The sequence below is a fragment of the Canis lupus genome, chromosome 1 (genome assembly GCF_003254725.2).
Source record: "Canis lupus dingo isolate Sandy chromosome 1, ASM325472v2, whole genome shotgun sequence".
In the NCBI taxonomy this organism is placed as follows: domain Eukaryota; kingdom Metazoa; phylum Chordata; class Mammalia; order Carnivora; family Canidae; genus Canis; species Canis lupus.
Window position 1 is genome coordinate 68,637,930 of NC_064243.1, and position 23,838 is coordinate 68,661,767.

At 44.6% G+C, this 23,838-nt stretch overlaps 1 protein-coding gene across 8 annotated transcripts in view; it reads left to right on the forward strand.

Moving 5' to 3' along the window:
• L3MBTL3 (L3MBTL histone methyl-lysine binding protein 3) overlaps positions 1 to 23,838 on the forward strand; it is a 120,900-nt gene that overhangs the window by 63,200 nt on the left and 33,862 nt on the right. For all 8 annotated transcript variants that reach the window (XM_035707044.2, XM_035707071.2, XM_035707053.2 and 5 more), the window contains 4 exons: positions 7,557 to 7,642; positions 9,513 to 9,623; positions 19,520 to 19,634; positions 21,391 to 21,493. In XM_035707044.2, coding sequence (XP_035562937.1) covers positions 7,557 to 7,642; positions 9,513 to 9,623; positions 19,520 to 19,634; positions 21,391 to 21,493 — 415 coding nt within the window. The remainder of the gene's footprint in view (positions 1 to 7,556; positions 7,643 to 9,512; positions 9,624 to 19,519; positions 19,635 to 21,390; positions 21,494 to 23,838) is intronic.

Consider the following 23,838-nt stretch of genomic DNA (forward strand, 5'->3'; position numbering starts at 1 on the left):
ACGCTCCGAGGGGCAGGGAGCCCGACACGGGGCTGGACCCAGGACCCCAGGATCATGACCTGAACCCAAGGCAGACGCTTCGCCGACTGAGCCCCCCCAGGCGCCCCAAAAAGTTCTTTTTCCAAACATCTTCTATTTCTCAAGTTGAAATTCATTTCTAGACCTTATGTGAATAGGTGAATAGGCATTTAAATTTATCGTCTGGCAGAAGGGCGCTGTCTGAAGCTTTAATGAATAAGGGGAATGGCCTCGGGGGCAGCGTTTGCGGATGGAGCCTTGACCCCATGTGTGAGTCGATTCTGACGAAGGCACAGTGTTCACGGTTAAGGGGGATCTTGAGGCTGCAGGTATGTTCCCTTCGTGACCTGGATGGGAGCTCACATACTCACTCTCCCGTTTTCTTTCGGGTTGTTGGTTCCAAAATAGACCTTGCACATCTGCTGGTAGGACCGCTTCTCTGTGCTCTGCAGGTTCGGCTGCCTCGCCGTCTGCCCCATTCCCATGGGCCCTTCTCAGCTCCCTCCCTCGCTCCCTGGCAGGGAACAGTGTGACTGCTGGTAAATGACGGTCGTATGTCACGTTGAGTGTATCTCCATGTGCATCAGCCTCCTGAAGGCACCGTGGCTGCCACCTGGCCGAGAAGGCAGGGTCATCAGCTGATGCGGAACATCCCTGCACTGCAGGTGGTCACTCACGGGGACTTTTTTTTTTTTATTGGTGTTCAATTTGCCAACATATAGCATAACACCCAGTGCTCATCCCACCAAGTGCCCCCCTCAGTGCTCGTCACCCCCCACCCACCTCCCCTTCCACCACCCCTAGTTCATTTCCCAGAGTTAGGAGTCTTCATGTTCTGTCTCCCTTCTGATATTTCCCACTCATTTTTTTCTCCTTTCCCCTTTATTCCTTTTCACTATTTTTTATATTCCCCAAATGAATGAGACCATATAATGTTTGTCCTTCTCCGATTGACTTACTTAGCATAATACCCTCCAGTTCCATCCACTTGGAAGCAAATGGTGGGTATTTGTCGTTTCTAATGGCTGAGGAATATTCCATTGTACACACAGCTTCTTTATCCATTCATCTTCTGATGGACACCAAGGCTCCTTCCACAGTTTGACTACTGTGGACATTGCTGCTATCAACATCTGGGTGCAGGTGTCCCAGCGTTTCACTGCATCTGTATCTTTGGGGTAAATCCCCAGCAGTGCAATTGCTGGGTCGTAGGGCAGGTCTATTTTTAACTCTTTGAGGAACCTCCACACAGTTTTCCAGAGTGGCTGCACCAGTTCACATTCCCACCAACAGTGTAAGAGGGTTCCCTTTTCTCCACATCCTCTCCAACATTTGTTGTTTCCTGCCTTGTTAATTTGCCCCATTCTCACTGATGTGAGGTGGTATCTCATTGCGGTTTTGATTTGTATTTCCCTGATGGCAAGTGATGCAGAGCATTTTCTCATGTGCATGTTGGCCATGTCTATGTCTTCCTCTGTGAGATTTCTGTTCATGTCTTTTGCCCATTTCATGATTGGATTGTTTGTTTCTTTGCTGTTGAGTTTAATAAGTTCTTTATAGATCTTGGAAACTAGCCCTTTATCTGACACATCATTACCAAATATCTTCTCCCATTCTGTAGGTTGTCTTTGAGTTTTGTTGACTGTATCCTTTGCTGTGCAAAAGCTTCTTATCTTGATGAAGTCCCAATAGTTCATTTTTGCTTTTGTTTCTTTTGCCTTCGTGGATGTATCTTGCAAGAAGTTACTGTGGCCGAGTTTAAAAAGGGTGTTGCCTGTGTTCTCCTCTAGGATTTTGATGGAATCTTGTCTCACATTTAGATCTTTCATCCATTTTGGGTCTATCTTTGTGTCTGGTGTAAGAGAGTGGTCTAGTTTCATTCTTCTGCATGTGGATGTCCAATTTTCCCAGCACCATTTATTGAAGAGACTGTCTTTCTTCCAGTGGATAGTCTTTCCTCCTTTATCGAATATTAGTTGACCATAAAGTTGAGGGTCCACTTCTGTGTTCTCTATTCTGTTCCATTGATCTATGTGTCTGTTTTTGTGCCAGTACCACACTGTCTTGATGACCACAGCTTTGTAGTACAACCTGACATCTGGCATTGTGATGCCCCCAGATATGGTTTTCTTTTCTAAAATTCCCCTGGCTATTTGGGGTCTTTTCTGATTCCACACAAATCTTAAAATACTTTGTTCTAACTCTCTGAAGAAAGTCCATGGTATTTTGATAGGGATTGCACTGAACGTGTAAATTGCCCTGGGTAACATTGACATTTTCAGAATATTGATTCTTGATTCTTCTCATGGGGACTTTTGTGAGTGATGACGGCTTCTGTCGTCACAGGCAAAGGGCAGCTCCTTGGTCTGCTTGGGGCTGACGCGTGGACGTTGCCAGCAGCATGGAGCAGCAGAGGCTCAGCTTGGGTCTCCAGCACATGCCTGTCACTCCCTTCTGACGGCTCACTTCGTCTGGGGCCTTGTCTCCAGTTCCGTGGTACCATGTCTTAGTGTCTGGTCATTTCCTCACCCAGGGAGCCCTTTCCACCATCCCGGGGATGGGAGAGTCCCTGCTGCTTTCTGAGTTTCCTCCTGCGTTAAAACACAAAAGCCCCTTTTTCTGTACTGATTTATGGAGCTGTTGGGAAGATGCAGGAGCCTTAACGCGAACAGTAAGGTGTTAAAGCAGGATATCAACGCTTTTGTGGCTCAGATGTGGTGCAGCCTGGAAGACTTTTTTCCTGTAGAGCGCTCCTGTGTCCTGGGGTCTGCGTCGCGTCACGAGCCGGTGAATACCGACCGCGTAGTCACCCGTGTGCCCCTCTGGCCGTCGAGGTTGCTGTGAGGATTCATGTGCGTTTCCCAATTTGGCATTGATCCTTTCTTTTTTCTTCTTTACCAACTTTATGGCCATAATCAGAGATCTGGTCAGTAAACAGAGAACCAGTGAACAGTAGGTTCCAGTTCCATCTTCATGGCACTGGGAAGGGTCGTGGGAAGGGGTGGAGCAAGGAAGGTGTCATCGTTGCCTCGAGTGTCCGGTGAATCACCGAGTCCTCCATCTCCCTCCACGGACTTCTGTAACTCAGTGGAAGAGCAAAGCCATAGCTTTTTTGACAATTTTTTTTTTTTAGCCATTTTATTTTATTTTATTTATTTTTATTTTTTTAATAATAAATTTATTTTTTATTGGTGTTCAATTTGCCAACATACAGAATCACACCCAGTGCTCATCCCGTCAAGTGCCCCCCTCAGTGCCCACCACCCAGTCACCCCCACCTCCGCCCTCCTCCCCTTCCACCACCCCTAGTTCGTTTCCCAGAGTTAGGAGTCTTTATGTTCTGTCTCCCTTTCTGATATTTCCTACCCATCTCTTCTCCCTTCCCTTCTATTCCCTTTCACTATTATTTATATTCCCCAAATGAATGAGTTTTTTGACAAATTTAAAAGAATCCAAATGTCACATCCAGAAGTACCAAGCAGGGCAGCATGAATACTTATCACCACTGCTTATACACCTAAAAATGGGTAAAGTGATAAATTTTACGTGCTATTTCACCTCGCACACATACAAAAAAAGCTAGAAAAAAACAAAACAAAACCCTGTCAAGTAACGGTTTGCAGGGCCTGTACTGAGGTCAGTCCTCGGCCCCATGACAGGAAAGATGCTCTTTCTCCAGTCCCCGCGCTCCAAGGGCGGCCTCCTGGCTGCATTCCTGATGTCCTGTCTGGAAGGCTCCCCGTCACTCTCGGTCCCGAAGAAACGGCGCAGGTGCCACTCTTGCTACTTCATGGGTCAGTCCCCCTCCAGGAGCCCTGCTACACACCCCATGTTCATGCTTTTTTCAAAATATGTAGCATACTTACTGTTCTTTTTCCAAAATTAGAGTCTTCGTGACTTTTTAAATGATCTTATTTTGAATTATCTGGTTGTACATTAATACATGCCTCTTCTGAAAAATTCAGAGTGAAAATGGAGGTAATGGCTATTCTTTCTCAAAATAGTTTGACTTTGTCCCAGAAAAATCTTTTTTTTTTTTTTTTTTTAAGATTTTACTTATTTATTCATGAGAGACCCAGAGAGAGGGGCAGAGACACAGGCAGAGGAAGACGCAGGCTCCAGGCAGGGCGCCCGATGTAGGACTCGGTTCCAGGACCCCGGGGTCACGCCCTGGGCTGAAGGCAGACGCTCAACCGCTGAGCCACCCTGGGATCCCTCCAGAGAAATCTTTGCCTTTATGTACACAAACTTCCATGTGTGTGCAGTCAGCTTTAATGTTACTGAAACTGCAGGATAGGGCCCTTAAAAATGTGTTGTAAAAGGTTTGTATTCAGAGAAATATGTGTTTGTATACTTACTCTTTAAACTTTTACTTTGAAACAGCTTCAAAGGTATAGAAAAGTCGCAAAAATAGTACAGAAGTCATCTATGCCCTTGACCTAGAAACCCATTGAAGTTCATCCGTTGGTCAAATGATGCCACTTGTACCAAGAGGGTCAGTCATTGCACTGGGTTGTTCTGTCCCTCTGCTCCCCTTCAGTCAGGCTTTCCTTGACTGTCACGACCTCAGCATATTGGAGGGTAACAGATTAGCCATTTGGTTGTTTTGTTTTTTAGGTATTTTATTTATTTGGGAGAGAGAGAGTGTGGGTGCATGAGCCAGGGGAGAGGCAGAGGGAGAAGCAGGCTCCCCATTGAAGTTGGAGCCTGATGCCGGGCTCGATCGCAGGACCCTGAGATCGTGACCTGAGCCAAAGTTAGGTACCCAACTGACTGAGCCCCCCGGGCGCCCCACAGGTTCGTCGTCTTGTGGCTTGCTGCTTAATTTAGATATGCTTGGCGTCTCTCATGGTTGGATCTAGGTTATATGTTTTGGCAGGAATGTCACAGAAGCAGTGCTGTGTTGTCGCTGCATCTTCTCGGGGACTGATGCCAATTGTCTCACTCCTGATCTTTTTTTTTTTTAATGTTTTATTTATTTATTCATGAGAGACCCAGAGAGAGGGGCAGAGACACAGGCAGAGGGAGAAGCAGGCTCCATGCAGGGAGCCCGACGTGGGACTCGATCCCGGGTCTCCAGGATCACGCCCTGGGCTGAAGGCGGCGCTAAACCGCTGTGCCACCCGGGCTCCCCATCACTACTGATCTTTTACCATTAATGGATCTAGGTGCTGTTGGCCAGGAGCGCCTGGTGGCTCAGTCAGTTAAGCATCTGACTCTTGATTTCAGCTTGGGGCATGATCCCTGGGTCCTGGGATTGAGCCCTGGATTGGGGTCCATGCTTTGCTTGGAGGCTTCTCTCTCTCCCCCTGTTGCCCCTCCGCCCCCAGCTTGTATGTGCAAGCTCTCTCTCCCTTTCTCTCTCTCTCTCTCTCTCTCTCAAATAAATACATTTTAAAAATCTTAAAAAAGAAAAAAAAGATGGTGTTTGCCAGGCTTTTCCACCAACAGTCACTTTTTCTCTGTTATTAGTATCTTGTGGGGAGATGCTTTGAGGTTGTATGACTATCATGGACTTCATCCCCATTGTCACTCACTACTTTTTAAATTTTTTTATTTTTAATTTTTTTTTAAAGATTTTATTTATTTATTCATGAGATACACACAGAGAGAGAAGCAGAGACACAGGCAGAGGGAGAAGCAGGCTCCATGCAGGGTGCCCGACGTGGGACTCGATCTCGGGGCTCCAGGATCACACCCCGGGCTGTAGGCATCACTAAACCCCTGCGCCGCCAGGGCTGCCCGCTCACTACTTTTAACATCCGTTGATATTTCTAGTATGAGTTACTATTTTGACAGCTGCTAAATGCTATTTTTTTTTATTCCTTGTACATAATTAGTTGGTATTCTTCTGCAAAGAATAGCTTTCACATCTTCCCATTTATCCATTCAGTTAATTTATTTGTCTCTTACTGTTTTTATCCATAGGTTATAATCCGTAACCAGTATTATTTATTTTTAGGTCCAGATTTTCTCAGATTTGGCCAGCGGGAGTCCCTTTAAGCTGGTTACTATGTCCTTTGATGTGTTCTAATCATTTTTCGAGAACTTCCTACTTTCTGGCACAGCTAGGCTTATCTTGTACTTTCCCTCGTTTAGGACTCCCATCCAAGCAGTAGATGTGCTCCTTGCTGTGGGCTGATGCTACTTCAGTCTCTCAGAGGATAGAGTTAGGAAGTGCATCCATGCGAAAGTATTAAAAAATTATGTATGTTTCTGTATCTGTTTAGACATTGAAAACAATGAGTTTGTATCATTAGCCAAGACCCCTCAGTTTATTCCGGTTTCATGCTTTCTCTATTTATACTTCTTTTTATGGCCAGTGAGAGACCTGCCTTCCTGTATCTCAGTATATTTACTTATGTTTTCAATCCTCTTTATTGGCCAATTTCCCATGCCTCTGAGCCACTGTTAATTCCTGCTCATGCCTGCCTAATGGATTTTGAACTCAGAGGGAAAACATGGGGGCAGGAGGAAAGAGGAATAGTTATTTCTACATGTTTTATTAATACTCTTACATGACTGGGGCACTTGGGTGGTTCAGTTGGTTGAGCATCTGAGTCTTGGTTTCAGCTCCGGTCATGATCTCAGGGTCATGAGATCGAGCCCCCCTCAGGCTTGGAGCTCGGCACACGGAGTCCGCTATCAATTAGTCTCTCCCTTTCCCTCTCCCTCGCCCTCTGCCTCTCTCTCCACTCACACTCTCTCCCTAAAGATAAAATAAAATCTTAAAAAGAAAATACTATAGCATGACTTGATTTTGGTTGTTTGACCTAACAATATGATGACATTGTCTGGAATATACCATATTTTAGCTTATGTAAATCTGCCTCATTCATTTTTACTAAATGCTTTCTATTCCATATGTACTATATATATTATGTATAATATACATATTTACACATTTTGTATATTATGGTTAATAGACTTGTTTTTACATTTTTATGTTAAGCAGCTGTGCATTGTCTGTGTGCACATGAGATTTTCCTAGATTAGTAGGAGTAGAATTGGACATTACAGGGTACTTTGGTTTGTGTGTATCTGTATATGAGACTTACCTGAGAATATAAATTATACACCTATATGTTATAGGTTAAATTCTTATTTAATGTTAAATTCTATATTATGTTAAATTCTTATTTAAAAGGTAATAGAAGAGGAATTCCTGGGGGGCTCAGTGGTTGAGTGTCTGCCTTCGGCTCAGGTCGTGACCCTGGGGTCCTGGGATCGAGTCCCACGTCGGGCTCCCTGCATGGAGCCTGCTTCTCCCTCTGCCTGTGTCTCTGCCTCTCTCTATGTCTCTCACGAATAAATAAAATCTTTAAAAATTTTTTTTAAAAAAAGGTAATAGAGGAGTCATGATCAAGATGAAAGCAATGTAATTATTATAATTTGTTCTGGGTGTGTTCAAAGTTATGTGGAATACGAACATAATTTTGTAGGTCATAATAACAATATATCATAATTTTACAGGTCCGTTTATAGTTCTCACTATCATTTTGGTTAAACCTGACAGGATTTACTTCTTTCTTTCTTAGGTTATCCAAATGTGAAACATTTTTCTTGGGATAAATACTTAGAAGAAACCAATTCTTTACCTGCCCCTGCAAGAGCTTTCAAAGTGGTGAGTTAATCTGTTTTACACTTTTTGATTAATTTGTGTCGACAAGAGTGTTCATTCATTGACATTTAAGAACAGAAAGAGCTAGTACTAGCGAGCCGGACTAGGAAGGGGAGGGAAACAAGACCACAGGACAGGTTTTTGACCTCTCACAATTTTGAAAGTCAAAATTGTTACTGGGGTTTTTGTTGTTTGCATCCAGAAAGTATTTTCACCTTGGTCTTGTCTCCTTTGAAAATTTTCCCCTTGGTCTTATCTCCTTGGAAAAAGAAAATTCTGCTTGAGTTGTTATGGAATGAGTTGCAATCTTACGACAAACTTCTGTTTTTCCAGCTAGATACTCTGAGAAACTGAAAAAAGACAGGATATTTTCTGATGAAAATTGTTTTAAACAATTGCTTTGGATTTGTTTATGGCAAGCTGAGATGCTAAGTTTCATGCTCTCAACCCACATGTTTAATCATCAAAATACAAGGTCACCTGCTTTTGTTATAGTAACTTTCTAACCAGAGTCATTGCATCTTAACATAAAACTGTTAAGTTTTATAATCTTATAATCTTAACTGTTGTTAAGATTCAAAGTAAACCTCATTTCTTTGCAAGGGAAGAATAAGTAATGAAATGTATTTAATTTTTTTTTGAATCTCTAACAACTTCCTTTATAATTTCTATTTTTCTGTAAATTCAAGGAAAAATCTTTAAATATCTCAAAGATAGTTTTGATGACGCACAATCTATCATAAACAACGTTTGTCTTTAAAAGTGATTTTCTCGGGTATAAATTGCTAGAGTTTTTAATGATGGAGTTAATTAGAAGTGTGGGCCCAAATATAGAAAAGCACATCAAAAATTTTGGGGAGAAAAAAGTATATTTCATGAAGAAAAGCAACATAAAAGAATGTGCATGAGTCCATCTGATCGTAAACCTAGGAATTAAGAACAAATAGAGTGAGGCACTCTTTTTCCTGGACTCCCTAGAAGACGTGCGTCGCACTTTGCTTTGGACGGGATCCCATCACTCAGTCTCCTGTCTCCCGTCGCCTTGATGCCTCTGCTTTCTCTAGTGTGGCCTCAGGGCCCTTGCACTGTGATTGTTTTTTCTCTTTCACAGAGTTTTCACGCTTCATTTTCAGGGCCCGAGTTTTGTTGCACCCACTTTCCAGAAGGGGGGCAACTTGACTAACCTGGCCGTCACCTTGCCTTCTACAGCTTGTCGCCTTGTCGGAGGTTTCTGGGTTTGTGCTGAGCACGAGGCACAGGCGGCTCAGGTGTAGGACGGATGCTGCCCCCTGCTCAGTCCCGCTCTTACAGGCCGATTCCGTCTTGCGTGGCCTCGTTTCTTTTTCTTTTTTCTTTTGATTTATTTATTTTTCCTATTTATTTATTTATTTATTTATTTATTTATTTATTTATTTTTGTTTCTTTTTTTTAAAGATCCATCTTCTGCGCGGTCTCGTGACCATTTCTTTTTTTTTTTTTTCGTGACCATTTCTAATCTCTGTGTCATTTCTCTGTGTCACTTTAAAGTTCGTTCCTCTCTCTTTTTATAGGCTATTTTTATGCTTGTTGGGTTTTGCCGAGACACCTCCTTCTAACTCATGAGAAAACCTCTTGCCTTCCCTCTGGCTAATCAAGGTTTTGAATTTTATCTGAAGATCTGGTGCTTTCTGTTTGCTCCTGTGGCTGCCGGCTTCTGTCGCCCCAGGCTTTGGCCGGAGCTCGGGATTGAGGTTTCTGACAGGGAGGGTGGGGTCCAGGGCTGCTGTGGGGACTCCAGGTTTGAGGTTGTTCTCTGACCCCCCCTCACGTCTGTGCGGCTCAGCCCACCCTCGCTTGCTCCGGATCTTACCGTGTCGTCTTTTCTCTACGGCAGAAACCTCCGCATGGATTCCAGAAAAAAATGAAGCTTGAAGTCATAGACAAAAGAAATCCTGTGTTTATTAGAGTTGCGACAGTTGCAGACACGGATGACCACCGAATAAAAGTGAGTGTTCCCCGCTGGGGTTTTGTCTGGTCTGTTGCCGCCGAGGTGTCGGGGGCCGTCAGCAGAGCCCGGACTCGCGAAGTGCGGCCGTTGAGCCCCTAAGACCCGAGGCTGCGAGCGGAGCGGTGTGGGAGGCTCTCGGGTTCGTGCCCGCCGTTCCGTTCGGGAGGTCGCGGGTCCTGCCTTCGCCCTCTGGCCCTTGCTCGAGCATCAGGAGTCTGGTCCCTAGTAGCCTGTCGCTGCAGGCCCCGGGGCCGCGTCTTCTTAGCGGTCCCGATGGGGCCGAAGGGGAGGTGACCTTCAGAAGAGCGGCACAGAAGTGCAGTCGAGTCAAGAGCAACAGTCCCGGTGGGGGAAGCCGACTGGGCATCTCGGGGGCAGCGGGGGGGGTGCAGGGGGGGTGCAGGCACCAAGTGGGGCCTCCCTGCTGCGTCTGGAGTCTCTCTGTGAATGACGACAGCGGTAGAAACAAGGTGTCACCTTTCCGTGGTGTTTACGGGTGGCAGTGTCCTCCCGTGGTCTGACACTGGTGGCGATGACTGTGCAGGAGACTGGGGTCACTATTCTTCTATCTGAAGCCGAGGCCCGGGAAGAGGTCAGGAGTTAACGCGGAGCGAAGTCACACTCCTCGGCTCTCGGATTCTAAACTTACGCTCTTAAAAAAAATCACATATTCAGCTATCTCTAATTAGAGAATATATAAAAAATTATAGCATGAAAAATTATAGCATGTGTTGCATAATGTGGAATAATGTGTATAATAGGAATTTCACTGCTTGATTCAGTATTTTGAAGATTATGTAATCAGGGATCCCTGGGGGGCTCAGCGGTTCAGCCCCTGCCTTTGCCCAAGGGTGTGACCCCAGGGTCTCGGGATCGAGTCCCGCATCGGGTTCCCTGCATGGAGCCTGCTTCTCCCTCTGCCTGGGTCTCTGCCTCTCTCTCTCTGTGTCTCTCATGAATAAATGAATAAAATCTTAAAAAAAAAAGATTATATAATCATACAAGATTTTAGAAATTATAAATAATGGAGGGCCGGTTAATCTTCTTGAGTACATTTTCCTGTTACTTGTCCTTGGTGTGATAATGTGAATCATTAAAGCAATTGGAGTATTATAGGACTAGAATATTTTTTTAAGTGATCAAGGAAATGTAGAACTAAGCAAAATATTATTTTTAATAATCAAATTGGTCAGAATAGAAAAAAAAATGTGTGTTTTCATTTGGGTGCATGAAAAGTTTATTCTCTTACATGCCTGGTAGGAACATAAAGCGTCTCAGCCCTTTCTAAAAAGCAGTTTGGTTAAGGGATCAAAAGTCTTGAACGTCGCTTACCCATTATTTCAAGAATTTCGATCCTAGGGATTTGTATTAACAATGAACCAAAGGGGAATTTGCAAAGATAAGGACTACGAGGAAAATAGAGCCGTGCTGCTTACAGCATTTACGATGAGGAACAGCCACAGTAGGATATAGGTGAAATAAATTACTGGTCTATCTGTACGATGTTAAATATTCAATATTGGCAAGTGAAAAGCCCCACATGTACTATTCTGTGTATGATGTCTGGTATTGTGTTTTGAAAGACTATTATGGAAAGAAACTGGCCAAAATAATGACAGTGCTTCTCCTGGGGTCCTAGGATTAGGAGTGACTATGAATGATTTTTTATAATTATAAATGATTAGGTTTTCTTAATTTTTTTTAATTTTTTAAAAAGATTTATTTATTTATTTATGATAGAGAGAGAAAGAGAGAGAGAGAGAGGCAGAGACCCAGGCAGAGGGAGAAGCAGGCTCCATGCAGGGAGCCTGATGGGGGACTCGATCCTGGGACTCCAGGATCGCGCCGTGGGCCAAAGGCAGGCGCCAAACCACTGGGCCACCCAGGGATCCCCCTGGTTTTCTTTTTAATTACCTGGTTTCAGGAATACATGGAATTACTTTCATAAAAAAAAAAAAGTAGATGAGCTCTGATTTTACATGCGAGAGCATTTTGGCCTGCTGAGGGCAAAGACTCCAGAATGGGTAGGGAGGGCAGGGAGCGGGTCAGACAAGCGCAGACTGGATTCCAGCTCTTTTTGCTTCTGGCTGAGTTCTCTTTCCAACACAGCGTCTGGTGGTTTAACACCCAGAAAAGATCTGGTTATAGGGTGTGTAGTTGGCAGTTTTCTTTTCACAGCTCGCGGTGTGAGTTTTATAGCTAAAGGTGAACCACTGAGCAAATCCCTGTGTGTTCCTGAAATCCCCGGAAGGTCAGTGAGCAGGTGATGGTGACCCAGGTGTAGGATTCATCAGAGGCTCCTGAGAATATCAAAAGCTTTCATTAGTAGGACTTTTTCTAATCCTACGGGAGATGATGCAGCAAGAACGTGCCTCTTCGTGTTCCGGGAAGGAAGAGCCTCTAGGGACTGAGGCATTCGCGTACCTTAGTATTTTCTTAGGGACGAAATCAGTTCTTCAGCTGAGCAAGATCCACCTTCTTTGAGTTATTACAGTTGAAATGTTTAGGACGTTCACGTATTTCATCAGACACTGCAGGAAGACAAGCGGAATGTTTTTGCCCTCCTCCTTACGTTTTGGGGGTCTGTGTCCTGCTATTTCTCAACCCGTCAGTTTTAGGTCTGATTTCCTTCCTTCCCGTTTGGATCATTTAGGATCAAGCTCTTGGCCACACCCGTCCCTTCCCTTTACCCTTTCGGTAGTCGTCTCATTTAAAGAGTTTTTTTCTCAATGTTCCGTGTTCATGTTAGTTTAAGTAAATGAGCATTGTTCACTGCTGAGCAAAGTAGTCTTTTTCTTAGGACATTTGGTTTTCCTGGAGTCGGTAATTTCTTGTGTCTTGATTTTTTTTTTTTTTTTAATTTTCTGCGCTCATCGTAACGTTCGTTCACAAGCGCTCCGAGGAGTCTGACGTTTCTTTCTGTTAAAGGCCCAAGTGTATTTTTTAAGCCTTTTTGTCCCCTTGACCTGTTCTTCCTACCACCTAGCACTGGCCCCGGTAATCTGGGCGCTTCTACTCGGGGCCTCGTCCCGACCTTGCATTCTGAAACTGCTCTTTTGCTGACAGACTATGTCGTATTTCATTTTTTTGACTCACGTACTTGTTTTTCTTAACGTATTCTCTTACCTTGTTCAAACACACCTTTCTGTGACTCTCTAAGAGAGGGTGTGTAGAGGCGCCTGGGGGGCCCAGCGGCTGGGCGTCTGCCTTGGGCCCAGGCCGTGACCCCGGGGTCCCGAGATCGAGTCCCGTCGGGCTCCCCGCGGGGGCCTGCTTCTCCCTCGGCCTGGGCCTCTGTCCCTCTCTGTGTGTTTGCTCATGAACAAATGTTGGGGAAAAAAAAAGCTGGGCTGTATGAACCCCATCTTCGACTCCTCGCATGTGCGGCGCGGCCTCTGCCGGGTGTGGCGAGGGCACTGGGGAGCCATGTCCCGTGCGCCCCCACCGTTGTCTCAGCGCCGTTGCCCGGACGCCCCTGCTCAGGGGCCGAGCCCTTCCTCTCCGGAGACCGTGTCCCCAGCCGCGGCCACGTGCTCTGTGATGAGGGCTGGCGTCGCTTTCCGCTCACCGTGGAGGCTCAGGCTTGACCGCGGCTCCCTCGGGCTGGAAGCGCTGCCTGAGGGTCGGTGGGGACGCGGCTGTCGCGCTCTCCCCCGCCTGGCATCCGCCCCTTGAGCTGAGCCCTTGACTTTCTTAAACTTTCTCTCATGCTCCTCTGAATTTTTTTTTTTTTTTTTTACTTTTTACTCGCTTAGAGAGATGGACTCTGTTTGCCAAAAGCTATGTTGCATTTTAATGACAGCTCTGCGTTTTGAGGTTTGGGACAGGCCGTCCTCACTTGGCGCCCTTCTCCCCGCTTCCCCCGGCTTCTCTGTCTCCCCCAGAAGCCCCGATGACCTGATTCCCGTGCCCGCGGCGGCTTCCCTGGCCGTCTTCCCACGCGGGCCGGCCGGCTGCTCCCCAGGAGCGGTGCCCACGGGCTCGAGCTGGGCCCACGGTGGCCCGCCCGTGGCGGGAGGCGGGGGCCCCCCGGCCCGAGCCCGCGGGGTCGCCAGTGTCGCCGGAGGACCGCACGGCCTGGGCTCCCTGCCTGCCGGCGGCCCGCCCTGCCCGTTGGCTCTAGGCCCTGCGTGGGTGGGCTCGCTGGAGGGCGGCCTCCGACTCCGGGTGCACTCTGCTTGGGCTCCCGTGGGCTCCCGTGGGCTCCCTGTGCGCTCCGGGTGGGCTCCGGGTAGGCTTCCCCTGTACTCCGTGTGGGCTCCCCATGGACTCCGGGTGGGCTCCCCCTGTATTCCACGTTGGCTCCCCATGGACTCCGGGTGGACTCCGGGTGGGCTCCCCATGTGTTCTGGGTGGGCTCCCTGTTGGCTCCAGGTGGACCCCGCATGGGCGCGCGTGGGCTCCCTGTGAGCTCCTTGTGGGCTCCGCATGGGTACGTGTGGGCTCCCCATGCACTCCGGGTGGGCTCCCTGTGCACTCAGGATGGGCTCCCCCTGTACTCCGCGTGAGCTCCCCATGGGCTCCGTGTGGGCTCCACGTGGGCTCCCCGTGGACTCCCCGTGGACTCCGGGTGGGCTCCCCGTGTGTTCTGGGTGGGCTCCCCATGGGCTCCAGGTGGGCTCTGCATGGGCTCCCCGTGGGCTCCCTGTGTACTCTCAGTGGGCTCTGCGTGGGCTCCCCGTGGGCTCCGCGTGGGCTCCCCGTGGACTCTGGGTGGGCTCCCCGTGCATTCTGGGTGGGCTCCCCATGGGCTTGTGTGGCTCTCATGGGCTCCGCCTGAGCTCCGGGTGGGCTCCGCATGGGCTCTTTGTGGGCTCCCTGTGGGCTCCCTGTGGGCTCCGTGTGGGCTCCTGTGGGCTCCAGGTGGGCTCCCCGTGTACTCCAGGTGGGTTCTACATGTACTCCAGGTGGGTTCTATGTGTACTCCGGGTGGGCTCCGCGTGGGCTCCCCATGCACTCCGGGTGGGCTCCGCGTGGGCTCCCCATGCACTCCGGGTGGGCTCCCTGTGCACTCAGGATGGGCTCCCCCTGTACTCCAAGTGGGCTCCCCATAGGCTCCGTGTGGGCTCTGAGTGGGCTCCAGGTGGCTCCCCATGGGCCCCCCAGTCCTGCCGGCTGCCCCCGGACAGGCCCTCCGTGGCTTCCATGCAGTGCACCACATGTCCCGTCCTGCCTTATGGGGCACCGGGCCATGCCCCCCCCCACTCTGTACTGCAGGTCACCCCTGCCCCGGCCCACGTTCTCTGGGCTCACGCTTCTCGCGCGTCAGCCACCTTCCGTCTCCTTCCGTGTCCTCCTGGCTTCATACCTTTGCAGATTTAACCTTGATTTCAGAAGAGAGTGGAGATAAGCACCTGGGCCCGAAATGTGCTTTATGGAGTTGCCTTTCACACGGCAGGCCTTTTTCTTTTTAAGAAATAGGCTCGTTTCTAAAATATTACCTGTCTTATTCTTGATTAGTTGTCAATAACATGTACGAAGGCTTCATAGTTTCCAAATAATGCTTCTGGATGAAAATGCAGCCAGTTTCCTAAACTATAATTTTAAATATGTGTGAGTTAACTCTTCCTTACTATACTTTGATCTGTAATTGTCTTTTCTTTCTTTTTCTTTCTTTCTTTCTTTTTCTTTCTTTTCTTTCTTTCTTTCTTTCTTTCTTTCTTTCTTTCTTTCTTCTTTCTTTCTTTTCTTTCTTTCTTTTCTTCTTTTCTTTCTTTTCCTTCTTCTTTCTTTCTTTCTTCTTTCCTTTTTCTTTCTTTCTTTTTCTTTATTTCTTTCTTTCTTTCTTTCTTTCTTTCTTTCTTTCTTTCTTTTTCTTCCTTCCTTCCTTCCTTCCTTCCTTCCTTCCTTCCTTCCTTCCTTCCTTCCTCCTTTCCTTTCCTTTCCTTTCCTTTCCTTTCCTTTCCTTTCCTTTCCTTTCCTTTCCTTTCCTTTCCTTTCCTTTCCTTTCCTTTCCTTTCCTTTCCTTTCCTTTCCTTTCCTTTCCTTTCCTTCCTTTCTCCTTCTCCTTCTCCTTCTCCTTCTCCTTCTCCTTCTCCTTCTCCTTCTTCTTCTTCTTCTTCTTCTTCTTCTTCTTCTTCTTCTTCCCCTCTATCTTTTAGAGAGAGTGAGAGTGGGGGTGGGAGGAAGAAGGAGAAGGTGAGAGAGAACCTTAAGCAGGCCCGTCACCCAGCGCGGAGCCCGGCCAGGACTCTGTCCCACGACCCTGAGGTCATGACCTGAGCGAAAATCAGGAGTCCTTTGCCGAGCCACCCAGGAGCCCCTCATCTTATGTTCTTGAGAATTTTTATTAAAATCAACATTATTGCTGAGTTGTCTTCATATATAAGTGTATTTATAGTGGAACATTTGTATTACAAATATTTTATAGGTCTCTTCAGTTTATAAAAGTCTTAAATACTTCATGTTGTATGTTTATGTGTCTTCTTTTCTTGTTGTTTGTCAGACTTTTGATTTCTTTTCAAAATAGACCCCAGCAAGAGGAAATCTATCACTTAACATTACTAAAGTGCCTGATTTTTTTGTTTAAGACCTTTTAATACTCCAGCAACTGAAGTAGTGAAAGTCATGAAAGATGAACTACAACTATACAGACTTTAATAAGTTATGTTATCTGGACTTCTGGACTTCTAGAGTGAGATTTTGATTAGGGTTAGTATTAATTTTTGCATTATTAATTTTTACATGAATTCAGATGCACTCTTATGTGTATTTGGCACTCAGCAGACAGGATTTTATTGTTACCTCCATTCATAATATCTTTTTTTTTTTTTTAAAGATTTTTATTTATTCATTCATGAGAGACACAGAGAGAGAGTGGCAGAGACACAGGCAGAGGGAGAAGCAGGCTCCACGCAGGGAGCCTGATGCGGGACTCGATCCCGGGTCTCCAGGATCACGCCCTGGTCCGAAGGCAGGCGCCAAACCGCTGAGCCACCCAGGGATCCCCCGTTCATAATATCTAAACTAAATTTTATCTCTGAAATTGAACCTCGAACTACTAACATCCTCCAATTTGTCTGCCCACCTAGTTTATAGGAGCTATTAGATTTGTCTGTAATATCTGAGGTATATTCGTCCCAGATAGATAACTTCCCGCTGCCAACTGAGGGGTCACTTTCCGCGAACACCGGAAGCTTGTGGTGTCCGCAGACACGCTAGCTGCTAGGTCTGCCATAAACATCCTTAAAGTCATATGGGAGGAAACTTTAGAAAGAGCCCTTTTATTTATGATGATAATTGAGATTTTCAGAGTCCGTGTGGTGTGCAGTAACGTACGAGTCAACGTCCACGGGTCTCAATTCCGAGTGCACAGTACAGTGACTTAGCAGTTGAGCAAACAGCAGGTGTGTGCACAGAACCAAACCCATGGATTAGCAACCTCCTAGGTAGGCTCAGCCTTTCTTTTTTTTTTTTTTTTTTTCTTTCTCTTTGTCATCACAAAGAAAGTTCTGGTGTGTATCCAGAGTAGACATCCATTTATTTGTTAGGATTGAGGACATTTGCTCTAAGAAGATACCTAGATTTTTAAAAATTGAGTGATACGGGACGCCTGGGTGGCTCAGTGGAGGAGCATCTGCCTTCGACTCAGGTCGTGACCCCGGGGTCCTGGGATCGAGTCCCACGTCGGGCTCCCTGCAGGGAGCCTGCTTCTCCCTCTGCCTGTGTTTCTGCCTCTTTCTCTGTGTCCCTCATGAATAAATAAAATCTTTTTTTAAAAATTTAGTGATTCATCTACAACGAATGAAACATGAATGATATGAACATTAATTTCAGCATAAAAGTAATGGAATTTAGGAATAGCAAGGTCAGAAAACAGGAAAGTTTCATGTTTCTAGTAAAATAAGGGTAAGCACTTTGCTAGTTGAGAATTAGGACATTTTAAACTTATTTTAACACTCTTAGTTCTGTCTGTTCGTTTACTGGTTGGCATGGACAGCCTAAACTGATCGTTTTAGAAAATTATCGTGAATGTCACCTCACTGTTAGGTGAACATTGTTTTTGATCCCAGGAAAGCGAAGGGTTATTTTGAGCTCAGTAATTTTCTGTAGGTGCAACTTTTATATTCAAAGTATGCGAATGAGGAACAATTTTATTTGGATCCTTGAATTCAGGCTCGGTTCCTCGTCCTGACTAGCTGCATGGTCCCTTCTCTTCTTTAAGGTGATGCCGGTGATTTCTTCCAGGTGGGGAATTCTGTGGGCTCTGATTCTAGGATTAACTGACTTCTGAGCTTGAGAAAGTGGATTCATTGTGCTATTTAATTCATTGTACTATGTAATATTGTGGGATTCAAGAAGAAGGACATTCTTTTGAACCCGTATATGTGTACTTTGACAGCTCTGTACCGTCCGGTCCCCTAGATGTACCGTGATTCGGTTAGCCAGCCTCCTAACGGTGGATCCCCACCTGGTTTTCTACTGCAGACAATGAGTTGAGTTACTGAGATTATCAAGTCAAAGGTGATGTATTTTAAGTGACTGTTCTTGCAGATAACTCTCCAGAAATATCGGTCAATTAATACTCCCGTCAGCTGTCCATGAGAAAGCTTTTTTTTTTTTTCTTTTTCATGAGAAAGCTTTTTATTCTCATTCTCACCAGCTCTAGGAGTCACCAAAATGGCACATTTTTGACAGGCTGAAAAAAAAAAAAAAAAGAATTGCATCTTGTGGTTTTAATTTGTAGTTTTTTAGTTATAAGTGAAATCTATTACCTTTTTATATGTTTACTAACCATTTGTATTTAGTTTCTTATTTATCAGCAGTTGATATCTATTTTTCATCTTTCTTTTGGGCTTTTCTTGTTGGTATATGATATCTGTCTAAATGAAGGAGCAGAGTACACTGTTGAATATGTAATGAATGTGTTTTTCAGGTTTCTCGTGGGCCTTCCATCTTTTTTGTGGTATTTGCCACTCATTACAGAATATTTGCCACTCCCAAGTTTTAAATGTTCATGTAGTCCAATTGAGGAGTCTTGCCCTTAATGGCTTTTGACTTTGGTGTCTTGCTTACAAAAATTATCTTGTTGTAAGATTACAAATACATTCACTCATGCATTGTTCTAGAAATTTTATTGTTCAACTTTTAATGCTTGGATTTTTTAAAATCCAGTTGGCATCTGTTGTCTTGTTAGGGATCCACAGACTTAAGAAGGAAATCTAGCTGGGAAACAATGTAAAAGCAAAATATATATAGGCTTTCGGCATATCCTTTTATCCTAAAGATAAAATATATGTAATACTTAAAAGATACAGAGCTGGTCCCTAGTGACCCTGCCTGAAGGACCAGTTGCTCTTTCATGTGGTGGCCACAAACGATGGCGTTGACCACCCTGTAAAACCTCCTTGAGAGGTGCTGTGATTATTTAGGAGAAAAAAAAATCATACTTGGATATGCATTTGATGGAGAGAGATTTTGTAAACTGAGTGTATTTCTAATAGGACACTGAATTTGTTTAAAAATCCTTTTTAGCATAATTCTGAGAGAATTGACATTTACATGAAAGGCCTTTCTGCCTCTCCACTCTCCCCTCCCTCCCTGCCCTGATTTATTCATTATTTTAGTAATATTTACTAGCGGTTTGGTGTTGCTCATTTGAAGATGCTGCGTACTCCCGTTGTTCTAGTGTCGGAAGGTGTACGTAATATATCTGTAGACGTACTGCTGGGATAATGCCTCTGGCCAGACACTTATTGATGAACAGGTCATTTGAAGATAGGTCAAAAGTGCCTTTTTTTTTTCTCATAGTGTAAATGAAGTAATTTAAATAATTGAAAAGATTTATTTGGTATTAAATCTATATAATTTAGAAGAGAATGAAAATGGTAGAACTTTTATTGTGGGAATACTTGTGATCTGAATTGTACTCTGATTTTCTTTTTATTATCCAGGTTCACTTTGATGGCTGGAATAGTTGCTACGATTACTGGGTAGATGCAGATTGCCCTGATATTCACCCCGTGGGCTGGTGTTCAAAAACCGGGCATCCTCTTCAGCCTCCTTTGAGTAAGAGACACAAGGATAACTTAAATAAATGTTTTCATGTTCTTGTGTAGGGCGCTTGACTTTTTTCTCCTACCCTTTTCTTTCTACTTCTTTCTCACTGTACGTTTCTTCTCTGTGTCATCCTTTTCCTCTTCCTACATTTTTAACTATATGGCAGTCACAGAAATCCGAAAGAAAAAATACGATGTTTGAAAAAGCAAAGTTTATATACTTTTTTTTTTTTTTTTTTTTTTTTACTTTTATTTAGAAGTACTCCTCACCTTTTAAAATTGATACTGAATTTTGGGAAGACAGGTTGTCAGACTCTCAAAATTCAGTGTATCAGCAGTGATTTTCTACTACAGTTTTACAAAATGTTACCATTGGGAGAAAGTGGGCAAAGTATACAGAGGCTCTCCCTCTGAATCATCACTTCAAACTGTGTGTGATTTACAATAACCTCAGTAAAAATTTCTTTTAAATTCCACTTAAAAAAAAAATAGGCACTGAGAACTTGACATACTATGGTTTTATTTATTTTATTTTTATTTTTAAAATATTTTATTTATTTATTCATTATAGACATACAGAGAGAGAGAGAGAGAGGCAGAGACACAGGCAGAAGGAGAAGCAGGCTCTATGCCGGGAGTCTGACGTGGGACTCGATCCCGGGACTCCAGGAATGCACTCTGGGCTAAAGGCCAGCGTTAAACCGCTGAGCCATCCAGGGATCCCATACTATGGTTTTAACTTTGAAGGAAAGCATAGACATGGTAGCAAAAGATACGCAGGAGATACAATAGATTATTGCAGAGTATTAAAAAGTTCACCCTGCAGTCCCCCATCCAGTGGCTTCACTTCTGGACGCCATCCACAAGCTACACAAAAGTACAGAAACTCACCTGCGTGCTGTTACTTTATATGCAAAATAACGAACTTGGAGACAAAGATGGGTTAAATTCTGGTGCATTCATAATGCAGACACTATGCAACAGCCATCAGGAATCTTACCATTGAGATGGAAAGATTTACAAGACTTAAAGACCAAAGGATGGGGATCCCTGGGTGGCTCAGCGGTTTGGTGCCTGCCTTCGGCCCAGGGCATCATCCTGGAGACCCCGGATCAAGTCCCACGTCGGGCTCCCTGCATGGAGCCTGCTTCTCCCTCTTGCCTGTGTCTCTACCTCTCTCTCTCTCTCTCTCTCTCTCTCTCTCTCTCTCTCTGTGTCTCTCATGAATAAATAAATAAAATCTTAAAAAAAAAAAAAAAAAGACCAAAGGAAAAATGTTTCAGAATAGTGCACATCTGTGCCGTGCTGTCCCTTGTAGGCAACAAAATGAGACAGAACCAAAACCTGACACCCGTATACATGCACGCCTACCCGTGTATGGGAACGCTTAGAACAAGGTCTGGCGCGTTACACGTGAACATAAGTGGTCGGGATGAGGGCATCTGTGAAATGCGGAGGGGGTAGAGGGTTCTGTTTGGTAGTGTCACAGTACACGAGTATTCCTTTACTAATTATCTTATTTCCGTGATGGAAATTATTTAGAGTCTCCTCATCGGTATACGTTTAGGTGTTTCTGGAATTTGTGACATTGAAAGAGGGGGAGATCAAAGTCTAGCATTTCACTACGGAAGGAAGATAAATCGTGAACAAAAGCATAGAGAAAAACCTTTAAGAATAAAGGCTTTTAAGATATTAGTTTCTTACAGCCTTCTTGTTAACTTGGTGCCCCTTCTTTCTCTCTTTATCCCCCCCTTGCTTTCTCATAGGCCCCTTAGAATTAATGGAAGCTTCAGAACATGGTGGATGCTCAACCCCAGGATGTAAAGGGATTGGCCATTTTAAGAGAGTGAGGCACCTGGGCCCTCACAGGTATGTGGTGCTGCCGCTCACGTGGGAATTTCTCGCGTGGCCAGAGACCGGGTGCCCGTCCCACATATGTGTAAGATGAGCATTTCCATGTATATACATGGGTGGGAGCTAATTTTATATTTTGATCCATGCAAAATGTGGTTACCATGGTGATCCTGTGGAAACGAAGAGCATGTCCGTCGCTAAGTCTTCCTGGGAGAAAATGCATTCACACTCCAAGGTAGATGTACTCCAGCCATTTGCCTTTCCTTGACAGCCTGACGAGCTCTGCAGGTACTTAGCTCCCGAGAGAGCCACCTTGGGTTGACCGTTAATGATGAGAAGAGGGCAGGCCCTGTGGAAGGTCTTTGTTTTGTAGAATGAGATTTGATTGGGGGACTCGGCAATTTGAATAATGAGAAGTGAGATTATCGTAGATTACCGCGAAGAGCACAAGAGGCATAAATATAAATAGTCAAACTTGGGAATGCATTGATGCGAAACAGTGTTTTTCAGTATTTTTCTTTTTTTCTTTTACCTCTAACTTAAAAAAGAAACCAAATCTGTACATTTGAAATTTGATGTATTGTTTAGGCAATTTGGGGGTCTTTGTAAGCATTTAAAAATAATACTGAAATACCTAGAAATCACCATGATTTTTTTTTTTTTTTTGAAATCCGTATAATTTAACTGAGATCTTTTTAAGGAACCAAAAGTATCACCTGCTCATGGATGTATTAAAATAATCATTTGCCAATGTAAGTGTTCTAACTGTGTGTTAATTGGATTCCCCACTAAAGAAAAGGAGCCGTTGTATATCTCGTTTGCACATGTTGTGAATCTAGGTCTTTTGAAAAATCTAAAGACTGCACTACCCGTTCTAAGAGTTATAGGAACTGTAAAATTGGATAATTAACCTTTGTTTCTTTCTCTTTCTTTTCCTTTTCTTCTTTCTTTCTTTCTTTCTTTCTTTCTTTTTCTTTCTTTTTTTTTCTTTTCTTTTTTTCTTCTTTCTTTCTTTCATCTCTGCAACCTGTAATACTGCTTATCTTCCTTTTGCAACACTCCTTCTGAGATTTTTATGGGATTCATTCTGTTCCAGAGTAAATAGTCTAAACACAGGGTGGTGATACTATTTACAGATAGCCATTTAAAAAATCCTTTTCAGGAGTGCCTTGTTTGCTCAGTCGGTAGAGCATGTAACTCTCAATCTCAGGGTCATGAGTTCAAGCCCTTCCATTAGGCTATAAGCTCCATAAGGACAAGGACTTTTTTTTTTTTTTAGTTCATTTTATCACTCTATACCCATGAAATAGAAGGATATCTGGTAGATATAGGGTGTCCAATAAATGTTTGATGAATAACTAAATGAATAAAAAAAACAAATGAATGTATAAATGCAGTCAGATGGAGTTTTGCTTTACCCTTAGACATTTACATTGGGTGTCTGCCTGCTTTGTGTGGAGCCTGCTTAAAAAAAAGAATGAAAGAAAAATCCTTTTCATTGTTTGTATAACTGCAAACCCAAAGTTATAGTATTTTTAACTCCGTTTAAATTACTCATGTATCTTAAAAGTTGCTCAGTGTTGCTGAGTGAAGGCAGCTAGGTTATTTCTCAGACCTTATGTAAGTCTAAATGCCAGAAATGACTCAGTGGCCTGCTAAATTCTATTATATATTAATAAATTATTTCATTCAATAAATATTTTTGAGGAGGTTTTTTTCCCAGTAAGCAGCATTTATTGAGCATACATTTACTCTGTACATGGTATCGCTCTGTTTTATGTATTTAGACGACCTCCAGAACTACCCTATTATAGTACTGTTTTCTTCTGATTCTTGATGCAGCCACTGTGGCCCTGGGGAGGTTTCCTGGTTCCCCCTGGTGTGGGGGAACTGGGAATGGCACCCAGGGTAGCTCACGGATCTGTGCTGGTGACCCGTCCCCTCTCTGCCTCTCAAGGCTCCGCTCTGAGAGTTAGTCGCAGACCCAGCCTTCACGGAACTTGGGGACCAGTGGAAACACAAAGCTGTACATGACTTGGTTAAGGTACAAGATCCAAAACAGTAGCTAATTCCGCACCCTTGCCAGGCATCCTTCCTCCTGGACCAGCCCTAACATGTTCACCGGGCTTGAGGCAGTTTGCTCAGATTATGAAGGAAAAGAATAAAGAAGTTTTTAAAAAAGCACGAATACTGATACCGTGTTGTTGGGCTGCAGGTGAGGGTTTGTTTCGGCCTCCGGGGAAGGGAACCCGCCTACAGCAACGGCCGCCGTGTCCCTAGGAGTGCGTTAGACCTGAGCGGAGAGGTCCGCCGGGCGCAGCAGGGTCTTTGGGAACAGTCCTGCCCGGCCTGGTGGCACT